Here is a 27,645-nt window from a genome sequence, read left to right on the forward strand (position 1 = left end):
TCCTTAAAAGAACTTGTCTATTTCTTTATTTATGCTATATGTGCAGCTTACACTTAATTGCTAATAATTGTGCCACCTTCAGCAACACAGAGCGCGAGGGACTCAACTTGTCCTCAGATCCTCTTACCCGGCTTCAGATTACAGAGAAATCCGTTTACTCAGCAGGATTTCCCACCAGGACGACTCATGTAAATGTATGGATTAAATGGTAGGGTGTTAACGTGTACAATGACATACATGTGTATTAAAACACACACTGATGTGGCTCTACTTTGTCAAAACTACATCGCTATTCTGCAGATCTAATCATGTTATTAACTATAATAAAGTCTGATGCTGCAGAGTTGTGCAACTCTGTCTGAATGACACCCCGTGACCCCTGACCCCAGTGACCCAGGCAGACGCAAGGGGTGCACAGAGCTCAGCTCTTTATTGGGAACCGTGACAGAGCAGCAGGGTGACTCTCAGATCTTATTGAAAGCAGCGACGTCCACACTCTGGACCTGAGGGAGGACAGGAGAGGAGGAAGGGTTACACAGTTAAAATGAACAATAATGATGAAGATGAGGCATCACCTGACCATGGCATGTTATTGCTGTGCGTGGCTCAGTTTGCAAGCGAGTGTCCAGCTGTGCACGCGTGTGTGTGCGTGCGTGCATGTCCAGCTGTGCACGTGCGTGTCCGGGTGTCCAGCTGTGTGCGTGCGTGTCCAACTGTGCGTGTGCGCGCCTGGGAGTCCAGCTGTGTGCGTGCGTGCATGTCCAGCTGTGTGCGTGCGTGTCCACCTTTGCGTGCGTGCCTGGGAGTCCAGCTGTGTGCGTGCGTGCGTGCATGCGTGAGTGTCCAGCTGTGCGTGTGTGCGCCTGGGTGTCCAGCTGTGTGCGTGCGTGCATGCATGCATGCATGCATGCGTTTCCAGCTGTGCGCGTGTGCGCCTGGGAGTCCAGCTGTGTGCGTGCGTGCGTGTCCAGCTGTGCGTGTGCGCGCCTGGGAGTCCAGCTGTGTGTGCGTGCGTGTCCAGCTGTGCATGTGTGCGCCTGGGTGTCCAGCTGTGTGCGTGCGTGTCCAGCTGTGCGTGTGCGTGTCCAGCTGTGCATGTGTGCGCCTGGGTGTCCAGCTGTGTGCGTGCGTGCGTGTCCAGCTGTGCGTGTGTGCGCCTGGGAGTCCAGCTGTGTGCGTGCGTGCGTGTCCAGCTGTGTGCGTGCGCCTGGGTGTCCAGCTGTGTGCGTGCGTGTCCAGCTGTGCGTGTGCGCGCCTGGGAGTCCAGCTGTGCGTGCGTGAGTGTCCAGCTATGCGTGTGTGCCTGGGTGTCCAGCTGTGTGCGTGCGTGCGTGAGTGTCCAGCTGTGCGTGTCTCGGTGCGGCACTCACGTAGTCCTCAAACTTGGTGATCTCCTCCTCCAGAAGGTCCGTGCCGACCTTGTCGTCCTCCACCACACACTGGATCTGCAGCTTACGGATGCCGTAGCCCACGGGCACCAGCTTGGAGGAGCCCCACAGCAGCCCATCCGCCTGCACGGAGCGCACGCACTGCTCCAGCTTCGCCATGTCCGTCTCGTCGTCCCACTGCAGGAGAGACAGAGGTTTACCCTGGGATTCGCAGCACCGCTGTATTTACCGCTGGCCGCCTGCTCCCTCGAGCCGCGGCGCTGTGCCCAGCAGTCCCAGGAGACATACCGGCTTGACATCCAGCAGGATGGAGCTCTTGGCGATCAGGACTGGTTTCTTGGCCTTCTTCTCAGCATATGCCTTCACCCGCTCCTCCCTCACACGCGCCGCCTCGTCGTCCTCCTCGTCGCTGCCGAACAGGTCCAGGTCATCGTCATCTTCCTCTTCTTCCACTGCCGGGGGGGCTGCTCTGGACTGCTGAGGCACTGGGGCTGCCTGGGGGAGGGGCCAACAAAGCAGGATGGAGTGGGGGAGAAGGACCTCTACCTTCCTGTCAGAGTCTAGGCTAAATATCATGTGCGTTCTCTCTCTTTACTCCTAATCATACTCCCTCCCTCTCTCCTCCCCTCACTTCACTCCTTCCCCTCATCCTACTCCCTCCCCCTCTCCTTCCCTTCCCCACCTCCCTCTCCCTGGGTCCAGGCTGACCTTCACACAGGCTGCAGTGGCGCCCCCTGCTGGTGTCCTCTCCAGCATCATCACTCTGGACTCCAGCTTGGACAGCGCCAGACGCAGGTCCTCAACCACTGAGACAGACAAACAGAGTCATTGAGCATCAAACTACTTGTGGCAGAGAAAGGAGAGTGAGTGTGACCGAAAGACTAAGAGAGACTGATGAAGACTCAGAAAGACAAACCCCCCCCCCCCACACACACATACAGACACATGCGCGCGCACACGCACACACACACACCTTTGTGCAGGCTCTGGTTCTCCAGCTCCAGGCTGCTCATCCGGGTCAGCAGCTCAGTGGCATCCCCCGCAGGACAGGCAGCACTCTGCAAACAACACGGCAACACGTCAGTGACACAGCAGCACGCCAGTGACATGCGGCCATCATGTCGAGAGCCTCCTCCGTTTGGTGCCCAGCATTTTGTCCACAGCCGAGCTACAACACCCCCGACACCCTGGCCGCGTCTCCCTACCCCATTTATACGCACGCACACGGACAGGACACGGTGCTACCAAGCAGAGACACCGCTACCAATACTAGCAAAGCCAGACTTTGGGATGTTGAGTCAAATTTCTTTATGGTCTCTCGTTTGTTCAGTTATAATCTGCACCCTCCAGCTCCCGACACCGGGGCCAAGGGGCTGACGAGCTCCTGCAGGTTCTCAACTACCACATTTATCAGGTGCAGGGGGATTAAAAATAAATAAAAAATGTATTCATCAAACCATTTCTATTGCCAGTCTGTTAATTGGAATTTTAGTAAACTAACAGCACCCATCTATCCACACAGCCGACACTCAGAGAGGCCTGTCCGTCTCCACAGAACCCCCTCCAGCTGTAACGTCCAGGACTGTCCCCTGTGTGCTGGGGCTGCTGGACAGTACACAATGCAGCGCGTGGGACGCTCTTCACTGTGAGAGCGACTGAAATGGTTTAGATGAATAACAATGACTCAAGCGATCACTCAGAGCCCGAGGTGGCATGGCATATCTGTCATGTGGCTGCACGACTGCAGGCGTCACATCTGCATGCAAGCCAGAAGGACAGAAAAGCTGCAGCATAGCCAGAGGGGGGGAAGCAGAGGAGAGGCACAGAGCAATGGAGAGAGACTGCTGCAGGGGGGGGAGACTTAGCAGGGTCCCAATACTCAGGGTCCGGGGGGGGTTTGGTACCACACATGTACCCGACACTACACTATAATAATACAGTCATTTTTGTTTTCTCCACTCTTCTGTGATCACCGGTGTAATCTGTGCTTCCCTGTGCAAGTTAAACAATATCTGTAACAGTATGGGGTCATACGCATATATCACCATCGTATCTTCCTACAGATTGACCTCGGAGGGTCACCCTGTGCGGGAGAAGCTCCCTGCTGAAACAGGGTCACAGACACTTACAGGAAGGGTGGGGCGGCTCGGAGGGGGGCGGGGGGGCCCAGAGGGGTGCAGAGTCGTCTTCAGCTGCAGAGATGAAGCCGGGGAATGGAGGAGAGGAAGGAGGGAGAGAGAAGCATGAAGCTACAGACAGAGGAGGGTAGTGGAGAGAGTGGCACACTGCAGGCCTGCAAGCACTACACAGCACTGCACTGCACAACACAGCACAGCACAGGGCAGGGCAGGGCAGGCTGTAGTGTAGTGCACTGCGGCCTCCAGCAGTGGAAACGTGCAGCCCTGTGCTACAGTATGCAGAGAAAGACACACACATGCACAGACACACACATGCGCAGACACACACATGCGCAGACACACACATGCGCAGACACACACATGCAGGCACGCATGCGTAGATGTGATTGCACTGACACATGCAGGCACACGCACGCAGGCAGGAGTGCCGTCTCCAGCGTCCAGTGCCTGCCCAACCCAGCATGGCACCAGAAGCCCCCGAACTGGCGAGCGCAGCACCACAACCAGGACACCTGGCCCCACACAACTGCACAGGTAAGGAGGTGGCTGCATTGTGGAGTCACCCACATTACAGCACAGCATCGCAGAGTCCTACTGGACTGGGTCTCTGCAGGACCAGGGCTGAGACCCTGCTGGACTGGACTGGGTCTCCACAGGACCAGCAACAACTGAAACAGACAACCAACCCAGAGCCATCATATCCACCAAACCAGCAAGATCAGAGATGCCATACCAACCCTACTCACAGACACTACACACACCACAACACCACAAACACAGGCTGGTCAAACTGAGCCTTTCATGCTGCAGTCCACTCCTGCCTCTTAACTGTGTCTGATGACATGCACTAAAGAAGCGGCTCCTGACCTGCTCCTGGAGGAGCCCCTACCCTGCTGGTTTTAGTTCCAAACAAGCTCTAAATTACTTAACTTATAATTTCTTAAATCTGAGCCTTAGAATTATTTTAAGCAGCAGGGTGTTTAAGTACAGAATTGTATAAATAAATCAACTTTTTAAATTCACAATTTAAAAAGTAAAATCTTAATAGATTACTTCAATTAAGGTTCAATTAAGTAACTGAGAGCTCTGCTGGAACAAAACCCAGCAGGGTAGGGGCTCCTCCAGGACAGGCTTGGAAACCCCTGCACTAACGGAGGATGCACAAGCCAGAGCTGCACACTGGGCCTGCAACCCCCGGACCGGTCAGCCCTTTACCCAGTGGTGGTATAGGTCACCCAGACTGGGACATGCAGACCAACACAACAGGCGTTCAGTGAATTCAGGCATTTAGAGAGAAAAAGCCATTTGTGACTTCAGACACTTAATTACGTTTCATTAATGAATCAAGTGACTGGATGGCTTCATTGATTAGAAATAAAATGCATTCCTAGTCTTTAGAGACGGGTGACACATAAAACCAACAGAACTACACACTACGCACTACGCTCTACACCAGGGGTGGCAAACACTACACCTCCCTGTCCAGCACAGTACAGGACTTTTAGTACAGACAGCTCCTTAACGATGCCAATCAATTAACCAATTAGGCTCCAATGTTAATTTTAACAAGCTGTCCATGCCAAGAGCCCTGCAAGCACAAATCAGTGCCTGAGGAACCCAGCTCTGCTCACACAGCATGTAGGCAGGAGGAAGAGTGAGAGAGAACGCGTGTGTGTGTGTGTGTCGCTGTCTGTGTGCGTGCGTTTGTATCAAGTTGTTTGTGTTGTGTGTTCTACTGCAAAATGCCCAAGATCCAACACACAAGACATTAGATTGTGTGCATGTGTGGGATTTTACAGCAGTACGCCGCAGAAACAGTGCGTCTGTGTGTGTGAGGGCTTGTGTTCAGGGCTGTTACAGCAGGGATTCGTGTGCAAATTAAACAGATCGAAAGGGTCCGAGCAGCGAGCCGAAGCCCAGAGAGAGCGCGCAGAGATGGGGGGGGGGGGGGGGGATCCAGCCACAGCGTCCTCGAGGGCCGAGCGATGTGGAAGGCGGCGCCAGAAGGGAGGGGGAGACAGGTGCGTTAATCATTAATCACGACAGGAGGGAGGGAGAGAGTGAGCAGGGGAGAGGGAGCGATGGAGGGAGGGCAAGAGGCCGGCTTGGCTGAGAGACTGCAGTACTCACGCCTGCTAGAGATTTCTGGATATTCTCACGGGCTCGGGCAATGTCCTGCAGGATGGTATTTGCTCCAGTCTCCTGCAGGGACAGGGGCAGAAAGAAGCGGTTGAAACAGACAGGCAGGGAGGCAGATGGATAGACAGACAGACACTCAGACACGCAGAGAGAGAGAGAGAGAGAGAGAGAGAGAGAGACAGGCATGCAGAGAGAGCAGCTCCCAGGCCTTAGCCAGCCCCTGAACCCGCTGCCACACCCACACAACCCTGCCCACAGTGCCACAGAACAGACACCCCACTGGACACTGGGCCCAGTCCAGACACAGCGGGGGCCCATGACACTGTGTTCATGCTCATGCATTTATATATGCATTTCAATTTTGCATGATCTCATTGAGTTTAGATCACGGTGTTAAAACTGACCTTGTTTTTCTTTGTAACAATGAATGAATAAATAGAATTCATGAATTATTACAAAAAAAATCTACAATAACAAAACCTCCCACATCAGTAAAATCTGAATTCTCACAGAACCGGTTGGAACTGGCTCCCCTGCCGCAGCAGCCTGAGTCGGCACTGCACCCCCCCACCACCGCGCTGCGCCACTGTACACACACCGTCTCTCAGCCCTGCACTAGTAAACACAAAACATAAAGCAGGGTCTCCAGCCCCGGTCCTGGAGAGAGCCCTGGAAGGGCACCAAAGTCAGTCCTGCAGGTGTTGTAGGTTCCTCTCTTTACATCCCCACCCCTGCTCTGCTCACAGCACTGGACACACAGAGCTTAATGGGTTCAGTCCAGCAGATAAAAGATCCAATTAATTAAGGGTCAAGGTGGAGCACAAAAACGCACGGCAGAGCAACTCAACTAATCAATCAACCCTGACTGGTTAAAATGAGCGAGAATGGTGGAGAAGGTGATTAGTTACCTTAGCTTACCTTAACCTTTGTCAAAATATTTGGCATGCATGACCTTAATTACTAAAAGAAAAATACTGTTTTATTGGATTTAGTATTTTATATTTCAAATATAAATAAAAACCATTCAAAATTTTAATACTTATGATTAAAATATTTAAAATCACTTAAAATATTTAAAATCTTAATGTGAATAATACAAACTCAACTAAACGTGCATAAAACAATAAAACAAACTTGTGATAAAAGCAAAACTGCAAACCAACAAAAAGGTCAAATACATTGAAAGTAACTGAAAATGCATCAGAAAAAACAAAAAACAAATAGAACAATAAAATAAAAAACAAAAACAAAACGGTCTGATGTATTTAAAATTAATATCCAAACGGCCAATGTATTTGACAAAATAATAGAACAGAACAACCAAAAAAACCAAAACAAAACAAGTGCCTTTAAAATCAACTCAATCTTTAAAAACAATTAAAATTTGTTTTTAAGCGCCTTCACACAGGAAGTTCCTCGGGGTGCTTTATGGCACCTCAGCTTTTAAATACCTTATAACACAATTCTGGGCAATTTAGCATGAGCTTGTTTTGGTTAATTACCAATTAACCAAAACACTCCACAGGGCTTGAATGTCCCGAGGGTCACTCTGGGAACTAGGTTTCCCCAGGAGACGCAGGATCAGCGAGCCAGACCGCCCTTTCCTTCCCAAAGCGCCGGCCCATGCAAGACCACGTCAGATTGTTTCCATCTTTAGTCGGCTCCAGACACACCTGTTCTGGCCAGACCCGCGACACCTCAGCCAACCCCCCCTGGACTTTAGTTTATCACTGCACCGAGACACTGGGGTGTGGGGGGTGTAGTACCTGTGAGGTTTGTGAGGGGGCAGCAGAGCAGCATTTCATCGGGCCGTTCATCCGCTCATAGTACTGCCTCTCCGCATCGTCAAAGCGACACTTGTCAAACCAGATCTTCTCCTGGGCCAGGTACTGGGAGCTCATGGTGCTGCTGGGGAGGGAGAGAGACAGAGAGAGAGAGGGGGTGACCAGTCTGCTGCCCAACCCTGCACCCTGCCACCCTGGCTCTGTGACCCCGCGGTCAAATAACTAATTACACACGGTCATCAAGTGCCCCCTGCCCCGGGTCATCAGCCCCACACTGAGGTATTCTGGCTCCATCTTTTCCACACCCGCCCATCAGACCTGCTGCTTTCAACATTTCTGAACATTTTTCAGCTTTTTCTTTTAGTAATTAATCTCTACGGACCAGCTAAGGGAATTACATCTACAACCCTGAGGTGCTGGTGGCGTGTCGTCTGAGCAGTGAAACAGGCCCTGTGGGAGGGACGGAACATCTGTTTATTCAACAAGCAGGAGCTGGACCCGATTGTCATCGCGCGAAGGGGCATAGTACTAGTCAGGGATTACATCAATCTGGAGGTCCACCAGAGGGGCAAGGAGGAAGCCTTAAAGAACTGGCAAATAAAAGATTTGGGGGAGCTCAGGATCCCATGATGGGACCCACCTCCGGGGACAGCCATCTCCCCCTGCTGGAGCCCGAGTTCAAGATCTTTTAACCTTTTTTAATGAATGATTGTTTTTAAAAATGATTTTTTAAAAACAAATTTTAATTGTTTTTAAAGATTGAGTTGATTTTAAAGGCACTTGTTTTGTTTTGGTTTTTTTGGTTGTTCTGTTCTATTATTTTGTCAAATACATTGGCCGTTTGGATATTAATTTTAAATACATCAGACCGTTTTGTTTTTGTTTTTTATTTTATTGTTCTATTTGTTTTTTGTTTTTTCTGATGCATTTTCAGTTACTTTCAATGTATTTGACCTTTTTGTTGGTTTGCAGTTTTGCTTTTATCACAAGTTTGTTTTATTGTTTTATGCACGTTTAGTTGAGTTTGTATTATTCACATTAAGATTTTAAATATTTTAAGTGATTTTAAATATTTTAATCATAAGTATTAAAATTTTGAATGGTTTTTATTTATATTTGAAATATAAAATACTAAATCCAATAAAACAGTATTTTTCTTTTAGTAATTAAGGTCATGCATGCCAAATATTTTGACAAAGGTTAAGGTAAGCTAAGGTAACTAATCACCTTCTCCACCATTCTCGCTCATTTTATTCTTTCCTCCCCTCCTCCTCCTCCCCACTCATCATCTCTCCCTCCCTCCCCCTACACTGTGTAAATCGCAGACTCGGCACACAGACAGCTCTGCAGTGACAATGGCTGCCAGACTAGAATGATGTCACAGTTTTGTTTAGTCGTTTTCTCATCCTGCAGCTCCCTTTACATACCTCCCTCCCCCTGCTGTGCCCCACACTGGCCTAGTCAGCTGACGGTCAGAGATCGCATGTCATTTCTCCTCCACACACACACGCACACTCACACACTGCTGAAGACTAACCCATCTGCCATTCAGATTACCGGTACCAGTACAGATACACATGTAAGTAAATAAAATGTTAAAGTAAATACAAAAATCAGAATGAAAACACCATATATATTACATATATTAAATGTGCGTATGCAAGTGTTCTTCAGATCCAGTCCATGAGGTCATAGTGCCGCAGGATTTACAGTAAAATTATTACTTTGTTACTGGCTAGTTCAATTAACCAATTAAGAGCTTCAGTTGCAGGAGGGTGCCTTGTGGAGCGGATCTGAAGCACACGGTTCCAATTAAGCAACCTAGCAGTGGAAACCCAGGCAGGTACAGGCAGTACCCGGCCACCAGCACAGGGAGGGCGGAGCACTGGTCAAGGTGGCCTCGAGACTCGGGGGGCCACACACAGAGCAACCACGACAGCGACGGTCAAGTGTCACAACAGAAGAATGTGAGGTCGAGCCACAGCCAAAGAGAAAAATAAAAGATTCTGCAGCCCTGAGGACAGAGGGGCCCTACACAGGACTCAGATTACTACCCAATTAACTGGATTTTCCTAATTAGGAGAGGGTCCCCAGCCTGTCCACAGAGCAGCAGGGCTGCAGACTGCCATACCACACGAAGAGGGAAAAAACAAACACAAATAAGACAAAATAAATAAATGAAGCCCCCCAACTCCTTCACAATCACTGATCAAAAACAGAAGTAAATAAGTAAAAACAAATCCTCCGTCCCACAGTGGAGGGGGTCCTGTGGAGTCCTGTCACTCAGCCCCCCCCACATCAGACTGACCACAGCCTCACTTCATACTTGCGGGCTTGTGGGGGGGTGCAGTGGCCAGGGCAGGGCGCGGTGGTGGCGGGAGGGGGGCAGTTGGACCCCCCGAGGCCACTGGCCAGCTGTGCGGTGGCCATCTCCTCGAGGCGTCTCTCTGCCTGGTGGAAGCGCGGGCCGTCCAGCCACACGCGCTCGCTGTCAGGGTGCAGTGGGAAACGGCCAGCCAGCTCCGGGTATGAGGGCCCCCCCCACCTCTCCTCCTCCTCTGCCAGGGCCTGCTCCTGAGGGGGGGCGCCGACCAGCTCTGCTGCCTCAGGCAGGGGCTCGTCTCTTTCACCCTCAATCTCTGCGTCCAGGCTGCTCCCACTCCCGCTCTCCGGCCCTCTCTGCTCCTCTGCGTCCTCCTCCCGCCCCTGGCTGCCTCTCTGACGCCTCCTGGCTCTCTTGCTCCCCCTGGTGGTGGGGCAGGGGTCCGCGGAGCAGAGGCTCTGGTGGTAATGCTGCTCGGCCTGGTCGTACTGCGGCTTCTCCAGCCACACGCCGCGCAGCAGGGCAGCCACGGCGGGGGGGGGCAGGCCGTTCACTGGGCGCTGGGGCGAAGGCGTGGTGGGGGTGGGGGTGAGGGTGAGGTAGCCCTCGTCTGGGGTGGTGCGTTCCGTGGCGGGCTGTGCAGGTGGGCGGGGGGGTGGCAGGGCGAGGGAGGCGGGGGGGGCGGCGGCGGCAGTGGCACGCTCCTGGAACCTGCTCTCAGCGGCATCGAAGGCTGGCTTGTTGAGCCACACCGCGTGCACACGGTGGTGGCAGGCCACCTGCTCTCCGTGGCTACAGTGTGGAGTCAGGGGGCGGTCATTTCCTGCGGGGGCTGGGGGGGCATCAGACTCGGACACAGTGGGGTTCTCCGTGGGTACAGTAGTGCCAGCAGCGACGCCAAAACCGCGCCCGTTATACAGTTGTGCCAGCCGCCTGTGGTAGCCGCTCTCGGCCTGTTCGAACGCTCGCTGCTCGAACCACACCCGCTCCGCCCGCAGCCCCTGTAGTGCCAGGCTGGGCCCCACGCGAGGAGAGCGTCTGCGTCTGCGCTGGCGGCGTCTGCCACCACCGCCCCCAGGGGGCCGCTGCACCTCTCCGTTCAGGCTGCCACTCTCTGGGGAGGACGAGGTCTGGCCGCTGCTGCCCTCCCCCACCTCCACCCCTGCAGAGGTGCAGTCCGCTGGACATTGCGGCCCCCGGAGGAGCTCCGAATCCAGCCCGGGCTGAACCATCAGGGCAGGGCGGGGGTCGCTGCTGCTGTTGCTGAGGTTCTTCATCTGGGTCCCCGGCGGAGCACAGAGAGACAGGGAGAGAGAGGGAAGAGAGAGGGAAAGCGAAAGGTACAGGCTGCAGGGTTAGTAACAGACACAGACACAGGCACTCACACACAGAGACACACAGAGGGGGAAGGCAGGGGACAGGGAAGAGCCGGAGCAGGAAGCTAACCCAGAAACACGGCCCGTCTCTCCCGCTCTCAGCTGGTTTAATAGTTGTTAATGAACGACGGGGGTCCAGGAGACAGAGGGAGGGAGGAAGCTGTGCCGCCTGGGTCAACTCCTGGCATCCCCAGAGACGGCGAGGACGAGGGGAAGCTCGCAGAGGAAAAAAAAGTAATTGAAGACAAATGGAACCAAAAAAACTAAAAAGTCAAACTTATATTAATGAATGAGAAGAATGGTGAGAAACTCTACACGTCCTCATGGCCTCAGGCGGGGTGTGTGGGAGGGTTAACGGTGCCTACTACTCCGCACTGTCCCCCCCAGGGTATAAAAGGGTGTAACTGATTTAATACGCCACACCTGTCCTGCCCCACAGCCTCAGACAGGGACATACAGGAAGGCAAACGTATCATCCCCTGATGCTGAGAGTAAACATGGGGTTTGGTCTGGGTGGCAACTAATAATATAATATTATGAATATTATTGACAGCCACAACTGCAGTTTATTGTAACCAGCTCTGCTCTGCTCTGGAGGGAGACGCAGGAGCAGCCCGAGGGAGGACAGAGGAGAGGAGGACACAGGGAGAGCGGCCCGTTGTCCTACACCCTCACAACAGCAGGGCAGAGCGCTCTCCACACCCCCTCCCAGCACAGACGCACAGCAGGGCAACACCAGTGTTAAACACACACATCAGAAATGCACACAGGACGAATAAATGTCAAATAAATACCTACATGAATGAATGAAAATATAAACATCAAAATCATAAGAAATGCAAATATAAGAGTGGAGCTCAAACAAAAAGACTCGGGAATGAGAAAGACCAGCGTGACCCGAGTGCTGAGCTGCACAATAGCCGAGCGTATTTCCAAGCCCTGACTATAGAAGCTGTAAGACTCCTGTGGTGCGTGTCTGTGGTTTGTTGTTGTTGTATTCATTTAGTAGGTTAGGTATTTTGTATATTGACTCCTTTCCTCCCCCAAAAAACTAAAAACAACCGTGCTATAATCTTATGTAATATAATCTTGTGAATAAAATAACCACATAAGCAATTTCGCCCCAACCATAAACAGTGTGTATTAACCAGGTCCTCATACAGAGCTGGGGGTGGGTGGGTTGGTGCAACATCTTGGCCCTAACTTGGTCAGCGGTGCGAGTGATGGAAGGGAGCATGTCCATGCAGGCAGGCAGGCAGATGGACAGAATGAGAGGAGGATGGGACAAGACGAGAGAACCGGGGAAGACTTTGCAAAATACTCACTCTTTCAATCCTGGGCAGCAGTGAAAGAAAAGAAAACAGGAGGGATAAATACAGAGTGAAGGGGGAGGGGGACAGACAGGCTGAGAGCACAAACTCCTTCAATACAGGCCATTATTAATATTAATACTGCCACTAATAACAACTCAAACTACTACAACTACTAGTATTATTTGTCCATTAGCGATGGAAACCACAGGGGATTGTCTTTTTGATGCCGTGTGTCACAGCATTCTTTAAATGTGAATTCTTTACATGCCTTTGCACTGCAGAGAAACACTGAAGATTTATCCAGCAGTTTAAAATGATCTTTTGGAGCCCTTTTTGAACTTCAGTGGAGGTTAACTGACTGAGGGCTTAGCTGGCACTGAAACAGGCCGGGCAGCGAGGCACTGGACCAGTCCCGCAGTCTGGTGACAGGCGAGTTTGTACATTTTCACTTGATATGTGCGACTACAATACACCTCCATTATAACCGTGTGATTAATACATCATATAACTGATGGATTACAGCTCAACTGCGGTTTAGGTCCTTGGCTTGATGTTTACTGACAATTAACATATACACTGCATTGATGCCTGACGTCACTACCACGTCACCGACATTCTACTGCGTATTGGTAATTGAACAGGAAACCGCTGTGGACAGCAGCCACACCGCCGCTCCGGCTCATGGGCGGCACACTGTGATGCATGCAGTGCGTGTGGGAAGCGTCAGAGATGCGGGTACAGGCTGCACTCACACGATGCTGCCGCTATTCGCCTCTCACCCCCTTTGGCCAAATACACAAGACCCGTCTGTAGAGCAGAGAAGCAATCTGTCCTGCTTCCTGCGCATATGCAGATAGTACCCAGGTGAAACACACAGCTAAAGCAACCTGAGCGACCGATGTGCGGCGCTTCGCAGTGATCACACGGCCAGCCCAGCTCCGTCGCTGACTGGCGACCCCTCACATCCACGCACATGTCCGGTGCCAAATGAGCCGCCGGCTCCCCGCTACAGCAACCAGGCCGACACGCCCGCTGCTTCTGCTTTGGCGGTGCAGCCGGGGTTTCATCACCGTTTCACGAAGAGGACCGTCCTCGTCTCTACAGTGACGCTGCAGTTTGCAGACGCTCCCCAGACGGGACCACCACGGGCGGCCCGTCAGTAACCCACTCTCCCCTCCGACACGGCCAACAGGCGCCGAGCGAGCGGCCACAGCCCCCGATACAGCCCCGCTCGGCGGCCGAGTCATGCCCCGCTGTGTCGCGCCTGCAGCCCGGCCGGGTGTACTCACTGCGGGCGTGTGTCGGCGGGCCGGGAGTGCGCGGCGTGTCTCTGCAGCAGCGAGGCGAGCAACGGAAAGAGGCCGAGCAGCGCCGGCGCCTCACCTCATTCAGCGGGCGGGGGGCCGGGGGTGCTGTCTCCACACCCACCCGTCACAACTCGTATTGTTTACCAGTTTACGCGTTTCTAATAACAAACAATTATATTATATGAACGACTTATTTTTGAATGATTAATAGTCGTACGTTAGGTGGAATAAAATGTTATGGGTTAGATTACATTTATTTGGGCTTCCCCGCCACCTTGAGTAGTTGGTACATTCCCGGTGTGGAGTTCAGTGCACAGGCGCGGACCTGCTGACTTGGACATTTATTTTGGGGTAGCAGTGATGCCATCCTGACGCCAGGGGTCGCTCCTCTGTCACGGTGCCCTAGAAGCGTAGCGCTTTGTGCGCCCTGCAGCATGTTTGTGCATGCTCTGTTTTTGCTCGGTGTTGCGCTGTATAGCATTTACACAAGCTCCTGTATTCCTGCTGCTTAAATCAAGTGTGCTCATTTGTTTAGACTTCATATTGATAATAATCCTCTGGGTATGGTTTAAACTGAAATACAACAGAGGAGAGAATCAGAGACAGAGTCACAAGACACACAGACAGAGCGAGAGAAAGGAGTCAAATGTCTTTATTGAGAGAGGCCTGGGGAGACACACACTGACTATTAAGTCAATCAGTGAAGCAATAAATGCCACAGAGGCTGCTGAGCCCACGAGTGCGAGGTGAGCGTCCCCCCGCTTTAAGACAGAGTCGAGGTCCAAGACCCTTGAAAATGACCTGCTTGACAAACACATACACTTGCAGGTTCTTGTTGGGTATGTTTGGTTTTATCAAACACACTCCCGGAAAAGGAGCTTCAGCTTCTCTGGCAGTTGAAGCTGCTGATTGTGGTCCCTTCGCAGGGGGGCAGGCAGTAACAGGGATGCAGCTATGTAGAGTCACTCTTACACGTATGATTGGTGTATGTATTGTTCCCTGTCGCATTATTCATGTCATCAAGGCTTTTTTTAACTGAAATGAACAGTCCAGCCCAGCCGATGTGTCTGGGGGGACTAACCCCTCTGTCCCCCAACCCTTAACCCCACTAGCCCCCTCATGCCCCACCCCGCCGCTCTATCTGCGGCCCAGCTCCCGGGCTCTCTCAGTGGCGGCCTCCACTGCGTCCATGGCGGCGGCCCGCAGCCCCCCCCTCTCCAGCGCGTGCAGCCCAAACACTGTGGTGCCGCCCGGGGTGCACACCTCCGCACGCAGCTGGGCTGGGTGCCTGCCGCTGTCCCGCAGCACCCGCCCCGCGCCCTGCAGCCCACAGACAGGGGGAGAGAGTGATACTGTAAAAACATCTGTCAATACATGTTCATTTTGTGTATGTCTGATTGCTGTACTTTTTGCTTGTTACACTCACACCACACAGATACTGAGAAACACAATAACATAATGTACACTATCACACAGCAAGAGATAGTACTGGGGCACTGTAGTCAAACTGGGCACAGGGGCACAGGGGCACTAGGACACTGTACACACACACACACACAACAGGCTTCCCTGCCGATGGCTCACCAGGACTGTCTGCGCTGCGATGCGATGGGCCAAGGCGCTGGGCATGCCCATCTTCACTGCACCCTCAGCCAGCGCCTCTGCAAACACGTACACCTGGGGGAGGCAAGGAGTTCACAACCCTCACCGCACACGGGCCGTTGGGTGTTGCTGTGCGGCGATGGGAAGGTGGTGTTGTGGTTCTCTGTGTGTCGTTGTGTATGGTTGCTCGTTGCCCGATTTGTCCAGTTCATTGTTATGGTGGCATCTTTGACGTGTTGCTTTCTTGCGCATCAGAGCATGGTGTTGTGTGGCCGATGTGCATCAGAGCGTGGCAGCTTCAGTCAGTGCTGTGGCGGCGCCATTGTGGCGTTGGACTGTGTGGCATGTCTCTGTAGACGCTGTGTGTTGTGTCGTTGTGCTGTACTCACGAAGGCCACCCCGCTACCGCTCAGAGCCGTGTGCGCATCAATCCAGCTCTCTGGCCCCTCCTCCACCATCCCACAGGGGGCCAGCAGGGTCCTCAGGGCCCCTGCCGCTTCCACTCCTGCCCGGGACCCCCGAGACAAAATCAGCGCCCCCTCCTGGACCACACAGGGCAGGTTGGGCATCAGTCGCAGGACCACCGAGCGAGGAGGCAGCAGCTGGGGAGAGAGAGACACAGAGAGAGAAATATCTGTTACTTTTAGAGAAATCCCTAGATTTATATTTGACTGTATTTATTGCTCCCCAATGCCCTGTACTTGACCGAGTGAGTGAAGAAGAGTGTCAGAGAGAAAGAGGGAGGAAGAGAGATAGGGAGACAGACACTAAGATATTGTACCGGAGAGGGGGGAAGAGGGAGAAGTGGAGGAGGGAGAGAATGGACAGAATGAGAGTGAATGAAGAATAAGACTGTACAAGAAGAATCGTGCATTGAAGAAGATGGTGAGAGTGAGAGAGGGAGTGAACAGGCTGCACTGCCTGCTCAATCCTGCACCGTCAATCACCTCCTCCAGGGCTGCAATGGTGACACCGGCTGCCACAGAGATGATGGTGTGCTGCTCGGTGATGGAGTGGGCGACCTCTCGCAGCACGGGGGCCACCAGGTGTGGCTTCACCGCCACAAACACCAGAGAGCTGCTGACCACCACGGCAACATTACTGTGACACACCTGCACCCCCCGCTCCTGCAGGACACACAGAGAGACACACTGAGAGACCGGGGGACATTGAGGGACTGGGAGACACAGAGACACACTGAGAGACCAGGGGGTATTGAGAGACTGGGGCACATTGATGTACTGGGAGAAACACTTAGAGAAAATTAGACGCAAAGAGGCAATAAGTCCCAGAGAGACTGTGATGTAGAGACACTGGGACAGTACTGAGGCACTGCCACCCCGCTATCCTACAACCGAGGCGCTATAAGACTTATAATAACAATGAGAAGTTTTACCCTGAACCGGCCCAGGTTAGTGTCCGAGGGTGCGCTGACCATCACACTGGCAGGCTGTACTTCTCCTGCAGAGAGAGAGAGAGAGAGAAGAGGAAAGGAGGAGAGTGGAGGGCAGAAGTAAAGAAAGGGAGTGGTGGACACCGGAGTGAGGAGGACATAAGTAAATACTGCTCTGCACGGTATTTTATGCCAACATATTTTGCTGTGGCGAGTTTGCGGCGCTCAGTGCGCGTCTGTCACGCACCTGACGTCAGAATGCCCTGGACGAGGCCAAACGCCATGTTCCCGGCGCCTATGAAGCCGATCTTCAGCTCCGACAGCTCCATCGCCAGCTACACCTGAACAGACACGGAGTCATTTAGCACCGCGACAAGCACCACCGCTGCCTGCGTGTCCGCGCAGCCCCGAGTGACTCTGCCTGTCTAGTGACATCTGACACGGACGTGGGAAGCTCTGCGCACCGCTGTTTTCTTATAACACAACCGCAGGACATTCATAAAAAGCCCCTTCTGCCTTCTGCTGCCTTCTCTCTCTCTCTCTCTCTCTCTCTGCCCTAAGATACAGCTGACCAGGACGGACACTTACTGAGACCGCTCTCAATCCTGCCGGACGCGGATTTGACAGGCGGGTCCGAAACCCCGCAGGCAAGACGTGCGAAAAGTACACATGGCACACGTGGTATTCTGTGGACAACCATGATCAAACCCTGCGTTCCGGTTGATGACATGGGCGAGTGAACACTTTCCATGTGTTACACGGCGTGTTCAAAGTTTGATTAGTGTGCGTAAGACGCACAGTATCACGTCTGTATTATCCTTAGTGTATTATTATAAATGAATAAATGAAATATGTACATAAATGTTTAAATAACGTATAAAGAATAGATAAATACATAAAAATGTCCGCATATGTAGGCTATTAATTAATTAACTTATTTATAAAATAAATTATTAATGTTTTAATTGAAATCCAAATTAATACATTCAACACGTTGCACCATCAGCCAGAGGATCTCTTAGAAATGAGGACTGGTCGCATAACAAGACTGACAAGTGTCTTCTGCGGGAGATTGACAAGCAAAATGATTGGCTGCATCAAAAATGATTGACAGTTACTCGTCCCACATTCCGGCCACACACCCTGGATGTGATTGGCTGTCCCCGGGCCGTTAAACTGGCTCGAGTTTCCCGGGAAGTGATAAAGTGCCGCGGCGCAGTGCGGGACACAGGCGGGACCAGCAACAAAGAGCCCTGTGCCTGCGAGCATCTGCAACAAAGAGCCCTGTGCCTGCGAGCATCTGCAACAAAGAGCCCTGTGCCTGCGAGCATCTGCAACAAAGAGCCCTGTGCCTGCGAGCATCTGCAACAAAGAGCCCTGTGCCTGCGAGCATCTGCAACAAAGAGCCCTGTGCCTGCGAGCATCTGCAACAAAGAGCCCTGTGCCTGCGAGCATCTGCCCGGTCACGTCCGACACACAGACTCCCGGAGAGCTGAGCGCTGCTGGGACAGAACCGCAGGCATCCGGGTCACAAGCTGTGCATGGTGCGTCTGTGAGTCGGCATGTCTTTCTGTCTGTATGTCTGTACGTCTCCGAACATGCTTGCAGATGAATCTCTTCACACGCATGTCTTTGATCGTGTGAAGATATTGGTTGGTTTAGGTCAATCTTCCGCATGTGTCCACAAAGCCGCTCTGTTTCACTGTAACTAGTGCTAATGACCACAGCGAAGGCATTACAATTCAATATCTCGCTCATTCGCAGATTGTAATCACACGTCCACAAACCGTGTTTTTAATCTGCATCCTTCCTGCTTGTTCGGACCATAATACCACTGCACGGCTGGCTTGACTGGGGGTTGACTAGTCACTGTGCACCCCAGGGACTATGGAAGATCCATGTGTGCCAAAATACAAATGTATAAATGCACAGGCGGTGCAGCAGGTCAATAGATCAACTCACTGCCTGCTTTGGAGACTCAAGATCTCTGAATGGATGTAAATGTGCATATAAAGCCAGACATACACTCACCTAAAGGATTATTAGGAACACCATACTAATACTGTGTTTGACCCCCTTTCGCCTTCAGAACTGCCTTAATTCTACGTGGCATTGATTCAACAAGGTGCTGAAAGCATTCTTTAGAAATGTTGGCCCATATTGATAGGATAGCATCTTGCAGTTGATGGAGATTTGTGGGATGCACATCCAGGGCACGAAGCTCCCGTTCCACCACATCCCAAAGATGCTCTATTGGGTTGAGATCTGGTGACTGTGGGGGCCAGTTTAGTACAGTGAACTCATTGTCATGTGCAAGAAACCAATTTGAAATGATTCGACCTTTGTGACATGGTGCATTATCCTGCTGGAAGTAGCCATCAGAGGATGGGTACATGGTGGTCATAAAGGGATGGACATGGTCAGAAACAATGCTCAGGTAGGCCGTGGCATTTAAACGATGCCCAATTGGCACTAAGGGGCCTAAAGTGTGCCAAGAAAACATCCCCCACACCATTACACCACCACCACCAGCCTGCACAGTGGTAACAAGGCATGATGGATCCATGTTCTCATTCTGTTTACGCCAAATTCTGACTCTACCATCTGAATGTCTCAACAGAAATCGAGACTCATCAGACCAGGCAACATTTTTCCAGTCTTCTACTGTCCAATTTTGGTGAGCTTGTGCAAATTGTAGCCTCTTTTTCCTATTTGTAGTGGAGATGAGTGGTACCCGGTGGGGTCTTCTGCTGTTGTAGCCCATCCGCCTCAAGGTTGTACGTGTTGTGGCTTCACAAATGCTTTGCTGCATACCTCGGTTGTAACGAGTGGTTATTTCAGTCAAAGTTGCTCTTCTATCAGCTTGAATCAGTCGGCCCATTCTCCTCTGACCTCTAGCATCAACAAGACATTTTCGCCCACAGGACTGCTGCATACTGGATGTTTTTCCCTTTTCACACCATTCTTTGTAAACCCTAGAAATGGTTGTGCGTGAAAATCCCAGTAACTGAGCAGATTGTGCAATACTCAGACCGGCCCGTCTGGCACCAACAACCATGCCACGCTCAAAATTGCTTAAATCACCTTTCTTTCCCATTCAGACATTCAGTTTGGAGTTCAGGAGATTGTCTTGACCAGGACCACACCCCTAAATGCATTGAAGCAACTGCCATGTGATTGGTTGGTTAGATAATTGCATTAATGAGAAATTGAACAGGTGTTCCTAATAATCCTTTAGGTGAGTGTAGATTTTCTATATAAACTACATGGACAACCATATTGTACACAATTTTAACAAATGGGAAGCCCAGGCATACAGGAAGCTCATGTTCTTGGCATCAATTATATAACATTGTTTTCCAAGGTCTTGTTCGTAATGACCGTTGATGTGCTTGAACCCTCTCTCTCCAGATGACTGCAGCAGTTGGCAGGATGCTGGCGCGGGGGCTGTTAGTCTGGGTGGTGTGTGTGCAGGTCTGCTCCGTGGGGGCATTTTTCGGGTGGTTGAAGAAGCAGCCGCCCTCCCCCAGCCCGGACCCCCCAGGCTCACCGTCGGGGGGGGTTCTGCAGCCTGTCCCGCCCTTCGAGATGAACACTGTGGACGAGCGCTTCCTGGCAGAGGCCAAGCAGCTGGAGCTCAGCCCCCTGGACAGCTGCCACTACAGGGTGAGGGGGGTGAGGGTGAGGGCAGGGGTCTGCGCGTCTGCGTGCGTCTGTTCACAGTGGGTTCGGTCTCCTAGGTGATCGCCCAGCTCAAGTCCACCTGCAGCAGCCTGTCGGAGGAGGAGCTGGCCAAACTGGGCGTGCTCTTGTTCAACTGCCAGGCCGAGGCGGAAGGCCGTGGGACCTACCCTTGCACCGAGGAAATGGTACCGTCCGTGTGGCTGGGGGTTTGCAGGGAGGGAGAATCCATGTGCATGAGACTACTTCAAATGCTCAGATCTGTCCTTTAAATTGTCACTTTCTAAAACGCTCCACAGAGCTTGACGCATTTTCTCTAGACCCCTCTCATTGTGGGCGAATGCGTGTTCCTGAGATCCAGTATGAAACACTCCCCTCCCTCTCTCCCCGCCCCCTGTGCGTGTCCCTCACCAGTCTATAAAGCAGTGCACGGAGGAGATGGACCCGGACACGTGGAATGCGTACCACATCGTGAGCAACAGAGCACGCTCAGTCTGCTATGCCACGCGCCAGCAACACTTCCGCAGGAGAGCAGAGATCACCGTCAACTCCCTGATCTCCACAGCAACCAGCCAGCTGGAGGCCATGAGCTCCCTGAAGGTGAGGTGTCTTGGTCTCGGCGCAGTGCGTTGATGGTGTGTGTGTGGGCGCAGTGCGTTGATGGTGTGTGTGTGGGCGCAGTGCGTTGACGGTGTGTGTGTTGCAGGAGGGCCAGCAGGAGCTGAAGGAGCTGACTGCGTCCTCTGTGGAGACGCTGCTGCAGAGTCAGGGTGCTCTGCTGGAGCAGCAGGGGGCGCTGCAGGCCGGGCAGCAGCAGCTGGACTCCTCCATCGGCGCCAACCTGGAGCAGCTGGGCCAGGAGAGGGCCCTCATCAGCGCTGGGCAACAGCACGTGGCTGAGCTCATACAGGGCATCACACAGCGCATGGGTACAGTACTGGACTGACACTGGACTTGCACCCACACGCTAGACACAAGGACAGGGGGTTAAAGGTCAACAGTTGAGTGCCCTGAGCGGAGATGCGTTTTTCCCTCTAGAGAACGTGAGTGAGCACTTGAAAGGTCAAGGGTCAGAACTGCAGGAGGGACACCAGGCCATCCTAGCTGACCTGGCTGAGGTCAGAGGTCACGCCCAGGACATCTACAAGAAAATTGGTACGGTGTGGACAGTTTGCCTGTTGTACCTTTTTTTTTTTTTTTTTTTTTTTTTTTTTCCACCCCACAGCTTCACAGCTTCCATGGCATGCTGACCCGACCCACAGCCCAGATTCACGCAGCAGTTTAGTCCTCCTTAGCTGCACAGCCTCGGACAAGCAGCAAACACTCTGCCCCGGCTCACAGTCTGAACATGGACATAACGCGAGGGCTCCACTATTGCCAGACTTCATAAATCAATTGTATAACGTCTTACAATATTTTCTCTCCTCAGACCAGAACCTCTCTGGGTTCTTGCGCTATCAAAACCGCACCGCCCGGTTCTATGAGGACCTGATGGGGAAGCTGCAGCGCATGAACAGCACGCTGGGCGGCCTGGTCCACTTCCTGGATAGCATGCAGGGCCGGCTGGAAGACCGGCTGCACGCCATACAGGGCTACCTGGGCTGGGCAGGTAACACACCCCCCCCACCCCCAAACATCACCTGTACTGCAGTGTCCACCTGTGTGCTCCATGGGGGGTACCTGGTGCTGTGTGGTATGAATGGTGTGTGTGGCTCTCAGTGCTGTATTGATGCTGTGTGTCTGTCAGGCTGCAGTCTGGCTGCTGTCTCCACCTGTGTGCTCCACGGGGGGTACCTGGTGCTGTGTGCGGTGCTGCTGTCATTCCTGCAGACCCCAGTGTTCTCCCGCGCCGCCCTGCTGGTCGCTGTGCCGCTCAACGCGCTGGCAGAGTTGCAGCACCAGCCGGGGCTCGACTTCACCGGCCTCAGCCTGCTGCTGCTGTTCCTGTCACTGGGTGAGTAGGGGGCTGAACATGGAGTTAAATTTAAGCAGTTTTTAATTTATGAGCTTAAGGCTCCAGGACCAGGGAGGGACTGCTCGTTTGTACAACAGTGTCCCACAATGATTTTCAAATTTGAATTGACCTGGATGAATGGGTTTAACGTGGAGTCACTGCTACCATTTCTCTTCCCAGGTCACTGGTTCCTGCTGCAGCTGTTCAGCAGCGCCGCGGCTCTGTGGTGCCGGCGAGCCGCAACCACCCCTTCACTGCCCCCCCCACGGGCACTGGCCTCCGAGACTGATGCCTGCAGACTGGGCTGCCTGGCCTCCTCCACCCCTCACAGGTCTCTCCCCCCCACCCCTTTTCTTAGACCAGTTCAGACTTAAATGGCTGTGGTTGGCATCGCAGCTGCACCAGTTTTGTGAAGGTTCCCGTACCGGTCCAGGAGCAGAGTGCAGGGCTATGCCACCCCTGAATATCGCCAGTCGAAAAATATGAAACACATTTAAATAGAACTAAAATCTAGATTTATTAAATTGTTTTATAGTCTTGTATTCACTTAGTCTTATTGATCTGTCGCTCCCTTGTCTCCAGGCTCGTCTCCGAGGGAGGAGTGAAGCAGGAGCAGGACAGCAGTGTGTTTGGTGAGGGGGAGTTTAAAGGGGGGGTAATTGTGTGGCGTTTGAGGGAAGCATTGTGTTGGAACACTCTCCTCCCTTCTCTCTCCCCGCCCATCAGATGACCCAGTGCTGACTGGCCTCTGTCCCTCCCCCAGCGACTTGCTGGGCAGGTTCCTGCCCCCTTTCCAGGGCACACCCACCCACTCCACCCCCCTGCTTAAGAGGCCCGCCCCACCTGGGGTAAGTGGGAGACCTGACTGGGCAGGGCCGAGTCCCGTAACCATCCTTACCTTCCGACCCACAACATAGTGCATCACGTTATCTGAAGGGTCACCGCAGGTGTGCCAGGGGTTCATGGGATCTGAGCTAGTTGTGAAGTAGTGTCTGAAGGGGTGACGGCCCGTCACTGCAGGACGGAGCAGGGCAGCAGTGTGCGCTGTGACTATGATGGGTCATGATGTCGACTCGGAGTGTCGCTCTGTGCCAGCAGGTGGTGCTGGAGGGGCTGCCCCAGAGGCACCTGGGAACCCTGCTGGACGCGGTCAGTGACTCCCGCAGCGCCTCACCCAACCAGTCCCTCGCCAGCAACGGGTGAGTCGTGATCTACACCCCAGGACTCATACAGGAGAGCAAGAGTCCGAGTCTGTGAAACTCACTGTCCCTGTACTCTCACCGCCTCCCCCTGCAGCTCTGTGTCGGGCCGGCAGCTGTGTCAGGGCATCACCAAGGCTGGCCTGCAGTGCAAGAAGAGGGCGCAGCTGGGCCATGACTACTGCCGCTTGCATGAGGGGGGGCACACCTCCTACAACAACCAACTCTGACCGCCCCCCACTCTCCGGCTGCGTGGGAGCAGTCGGACCGGAGCGTCTGGTCTGGACCTCCACTTCCACCCAATGCAATTATTTCCGCTGGTTGAGTTAGGAGGCAACTCTAACCACTCTCTCTGGATCTGTGATTGTTTTAGGGGCAGTTTTATCTTGCATCAGGGGTACTTCTTAAATCCTGTTGCCCCAGAGAACTACATGGCTGGGTGGGTGGGTGGGGGGTGGCTTAAGTGGTAACTAGGCCATCCAATTATGCCATTTAAGGGGGCAATTAACTAATTGTAGTGATAATGGACTCGAGCTGGGGGGGGCAGTCGGAGTCAGAGGGCTGAGGCGTTGGAGAGCAATGCTGAGCACGGGATGTGTTTTAAGGGATATTTATTTTCACTCCATATATAGGAGTGAGTGTTCGAGTGCGAGTAGCAGGGTTTATTCTGTAGTGTCCGAGTGTCTCCACCAGTCCGAGGACAGCCCTGTAGTCTGTGGGCGTCGTAGTCTGCAGCTAGGTGGGTGTACAATCTCCTGATTTTAACTGTGGTTTTCTATGGTAATGTGTTTTTAAAGGAAAGATACAAAATAAAGTGTTAAATTATTGAGGTTTAAGTGACTTGCATTTTATTTCTAGTTTGCTCATTGGGCAGGGGGCTTCAAAATGATGACTTGCTGTAATTTGTTTGCAGGTTTCCAAAAATGTTTACTTTACTTCCACAGTGTAAAAGTTAAAATTGTGTGTATAAAGGAACTTACCACACATTTACACTACTTCAGTAGTTCCATTGACTTCTCGCACTGCCGGAGAGCTCCGTGGAATGACGGGAGAGTGGGGCCCCGGGGCCATGGCTGATGTCCACTGGTCTTCTACTTCATTGAGCTGGTTGTTTGGGTTTAATGAGTCCCATTGTGACTGAGTTTCCCCCCCCTCCCTCCCTCCACCACCACCACCACGTCCTTGAGCATAAGTGTGTTGCCAAAACCCCTCAGGCACTGAAGGCAGTTAAATCTGTTAAATCTCTCCCTGGAGCGGAGGCTAGTGTCAGGCTGGGACCCCCAGAGCTTCATTCTCTCCTGTAACCATCTCTTATGCTACAGGAGGTTGAGTTTCTCTCTCCTATGGGTGCAGTGCTTAATCACTTTTCCTTCCTGTGGGCTGTGCTCTGTAGCAGCTTGTTGAGAAGGGCGCTATATGGAATCCACATTGACTTTAGCAGAATCTGCTGTATCAGTCAGTCGGGTCATTGAATCCTTTACTTGGTGTTTTATGCGATCGTGTGTAACCAGGCTCATTTGGGTTATAATGAGCACGTTACAAAGTAACATAACCCCTCGGTAAAAAGTAGTACAGTGTTAAGCCTCCCACAGTGGGAGACCTGGTCTTTTGGGCGTAGAGGGCATAACACTGTACTGCGCTGGAGACATTGTGGTGTAGAGCACTCTGAGGGGCGCTGGTGGTGTGCTGTTCGAATCCTGGGTGGGGAGCTCCGACCTCCATCGGCTACACGTGCTACGGACTGTGCAAAGAAACGCCAGCAACACCAAGCTGCCTATTATTTCAAATGGTTTATTACTACCTGAGCAGCAACACTGAGCATGTGCATTGTACATTTACAAGAGGAAAATATTACACTTCCCAGCTTCCCCTGGTTTGTCACTGTCTGAGAGCCTTCCTTCCATTGTTATAGCAGGAGTGTCCAGGCCATTGAGGGTGGCCGAGTGGAGAGTGAGTGTGACCAGGGCGAGACTAACTCCAACGGTACAGGCAGCCACGGTCAGTACAGAAAGGCCACTGACTGTTGCTGCCCCATGGCCAGGCTGTAGCTTTACTGATGCCCTGCCAGAGCCCTGCCCTGCCCTGCCCAGACTACACTACTTATTATAAAGTCATTGATCAGTGGGAGGCTCAGCTGGGATTCGAACCTACAGTCTTCCTCTCACAAGTTCGAGGGCCTGTTGTATAAGGTGCCCAGCCCTGTGCACACCCTGCTTAAACTGCACAGGCACAGAGGGGGACATGACACTGAAGAAACTGGAACTGGACACCAGACTCTCTCCTCCAACCCATAAAAACACAAGACCTGTCACAAAACAGAGGAGGCTCCAGGGCACAATTCAGTTAATGTGGTTGTGCTCTCCTTTCTGCTTGATGTTGTAACACCACAGTGGGAACCTCGGCGCAGGGCAGGTCTCTGTGTGGTATCAGCAGTGCTCTTGTCTTGTACTATACACCACCACCACCACCACCACCACCACCACCACGCCTATCTCAGAGGCTCCACCCATTTTAACCCAGCCCTATATCGTGGTTTCCTGAGGTGACCGGCAGCAACTGATTGACACCCAGTCCCTCCAATGGGGAGGCAGAGGTGTCACTTCCGGGCAGTGTCATAGTTGGCCACGAACCACTCGCAGGTCTCCTTGACAGCTGAGAGGAAGAAAGACAGGCTCAGTCACTGGCTGGTGGCCATAAAGTCACCGTCTACCCACAGCAGGAAGTCAATACACCTGCACAGGGCACTGCAGCCCTCTCCCTGTGTAGCATCAGGCTACTCAGTACTTAAAGACACCTACTATACAATATAAGTGTCACACAGTACAGCAGAGGAGTGATAACACCTCAAGATAATTGTGCTGCACAGAGTAGCTGTTACTGGGCAGGTGTGGTCTATACTCTATACAGTGTGGACTGGGCAGGTGTGCCCCAGCTGCTCACCTTGTCTGAAGGGGGTGAAGGTAAAGTCGGGCAGGTACTGCCTCAGCTTCTTGTTGCTGGCCGTCTTCTTGAACTGTCCGTCTGACTTGCTGGTGTCAAACTGAGTCAGAGGTCAAGGAGGAGAAACATTAGAGGACAGGTGGGTGGCACTGACAAGCCATGCCACGACACAATCACCTGGCAGTACAGCAGCACAAACATTACTTTTTAACCTGGTTTAGTTTAAATTACTTCAGTTCGGACTTGATACACTGCGCTCATCACCCTTCAGCAACACGCTCTTGTGCGGTGAGTCGGGGGAGTCCCCCTGAGAAGGGCGTCTGCTAAGAGCAATAATAATGAACGCTGCATCACAGCAGCAGGAGCCATGGCTTCACAAAGGATACCACCACCTGACCTTTGAACCCCAGCGACTCCACCACGCACTCCGCCGCCTCTTTGATGGACACCTCATCCTCCTCGCCCACTGGCACACAGAGGGACAGAGAGAGAGAGACGGAAGGACACAGAGAGACGCACAAAGTTATCAGTGTATTATTACAGAATTTTAGTACAGTGTCAGGGTTTTAGTATCTCTGTATAGCAGCGATGTCCTCGCCCGGCACACTTTGTCATCAGCATAGTAGTGATGTCATCTCCTGGCACACTGTGTCATCAGTATAGTAGTGTGTCAGTGAATCAGGATATATCAGTATCAGTGTATCTGTATATCAGTGTGTCAGTGTATAGCAGTATATATCTGCAGGTCAGTCCAATTCTCACCTGACAGGATGATCGGGTCAATCTCCTTGTATTCTCTCAGCACCCAGAGAAACAGACGCGCCAGGTCCTGTAAGCACAGGGCACACACATTCACACAGGTCCTGCAAAGCACAGGGCAGCAGTGTGTAACCCTTGAGCAAGTATCTCCAGTACAAACCCAGCTGTATAATTGGGTAATTGTATGGAATGTGATATACTGTAACCATTAAGGGCTTCTGCTAAGAAATATAACCGTAATACACACCCACTTCAAAGAGGTCCTGAAAGCACAGTTCTGTCACACACACCCATCCAGTTTAACAACAACTGGACCTATTAAGCTAATAACTAGACTAAGTGGGACTAA

At 52.4% G+C, this 27,645-nt stretch overlaps 4 protein-coding genes across 11 annotated transcripts in view; 1 reads left to right on the forward strand and 3 right to left on the reverse strand.

Annotated features, from left to right (window-relative positions):
• Positions 1-411: 411 nt before the first annotated feature.
• On the reverse strand, positions 412-13,858 carry eef1db (eukaryotic translation elongation factor 1 delta b (guanine nucleotide exchange protein)). 5 transcript variants are annotated; one of them, XM_066716153.1, is made up of 8 exons: positions 13,751-13,858; positions 7,432-7,573; positions 5,657-5,728; positions 2,362-2,446; positions 2,097-2,194; positions 1,677-1,883; positions 1,371-1,565; positions 412-503 (listed from the first exon to the last, which is right to left on the reverse strand). In XM_066716153.1, the coding sequence occupies exons 2-8, from the start codon at positions 7,564-7,566 to the stop codon at positions 465-467; spliced, it is 831 nt and encodes a 276-aa protein (XP_066572250.1). In that variant the 5' UTR covers positions 7,567-7,573; positions 13,751-13,858; the 3' UTR covers positions 412-464. The 5 variants fall into 5 exon arrangements, with proteins under 5 accessions (XP_066572250.1, XP_066572251.1, XP_066572248.1 ...); XM_066716154.1 differs by having other exon boundaries at positions 7,432-7,570; positions 13,751-13,857; XM_066716151.1 differs by lacking the exon at positions 13,751-13,858 and adding an exon at positions 9,776-11,064 and having other exon boundaries at positions 7,432-7,570.
• Positions 13,859-14,403: 545 nt separating this feature from the next.
• On the reverse strand, positions 14,404-17,472 carry pycr3 (pyrroline-5-carboxylate reductase 3). Its single transcript, XM_066716156.1, has 7 exons — positions 17,352-17,472; positions 17,011-17,104; positions 16,767-16,831; positions 16,318-16,497; positions 15,760-15,972; positions 15,353-15,445; positions 14,404-15,088 (listed from the first exon to the last, which is right to left on the reverse strand). Exons 2-7 carry the CDS (start codon positions 17,090-17,092, stop codon positions 14,906-14,908), a joined length of 816 nt encoding a protein of 271 aa, XP_066572253.1. The 5' UTR covers positions 17,093-17,104; positions 17,352-17,472; the 3' UTR covers positions 14,404-14,905.
• Positions 17,473-17,763: 291 nt separating this feature from the next.
• Positions 17,764-24,042, forward strand: bmb (brambleberry). 3 transcript variants are annotated; one of them, XM_066716160.1, is made up of 13 exons: positions 17,764-18,315; positions 20,175-20,429; positions 20,504-20,632; positions 20,859-21,044; positions 21,151-21,373; positions 21,483-21,599; positions 21,874-22,053; positions 22,192-22,398; positions 22,579-22,729; positions 22,981-23,030; positions 23,125-23,246; positions 23,494-23,597; positions 23,695-24,042. In XM_066716160.1, exons 2-13 carry the CDS (start codon positions 20,175-20,177, stop codon positions 23,825-23,827), a joined length of 1,857 nt encoding a protein of 618 aa, XP_066572257.1. In that variant the 5' UTR covers positions 17,764-18,315; the 3' UTR covers positions 23,828-24,042. The 3 variants fall into 3 exon arrangements, with proteins under 3 accessions (XP_066572257.1, XP_066572254.1, XP_066572256.1); XM_066716157.1 differs by having other exon boundaries at positions 17,765-18,307; XM_066716159.1 differs by having other exon boundaries at positions 17,766-18,307; positions 23,497-23,597.
• A 1,326-nt stretch (positions 24,043-25,368) lies between these two features.
• LOC136761403 (GDP-L-fucose synthase) overlaps positions 25,369-27,645 on the reverse strand; it is a 9,216-nt gene continuing 6,939 nt past the window's right edge. For both annotated transcript variants that reach the window (XM_066716162.1, XM_066716163.1), the window contains exons 8-11: positions 27,300-27,366; positions 26,924-27,003; positions 26,538-26,637; positions 25,369-26,249 (exon numbers count right to left, since the gene is read on the reverse strand). In XM_066716162.1, the coding sequence (XP_066572259.1) occupies positions 26,194-26,249; positions 26,538-26,637; positions 26,924-27,003; positions 27,300-27,366 (303 nt within the window). In that variant the 3' untranslated portion in view covers positions 25,369-26,193. The remainder of the gene's footprint in view (positions 26,250-26,537; positions 26,638-26,923; positions 27,004-27,299; positions 27,367-27,645) is intronic.

This window comes from Amia ocellicauda, chromosome 2 (assembly GCF_036373705.1).
Source record: "Amia ocellicauda isolate fAmiCal2 chromosome 2, fAmiCal2.hap1, whole genome shotgun sequence".
NCBI lineage: Eukaryota > Metazoa > Chordata > Actinopteri > Amiiformes > Amiidae > Amia > Amia ocellicauda.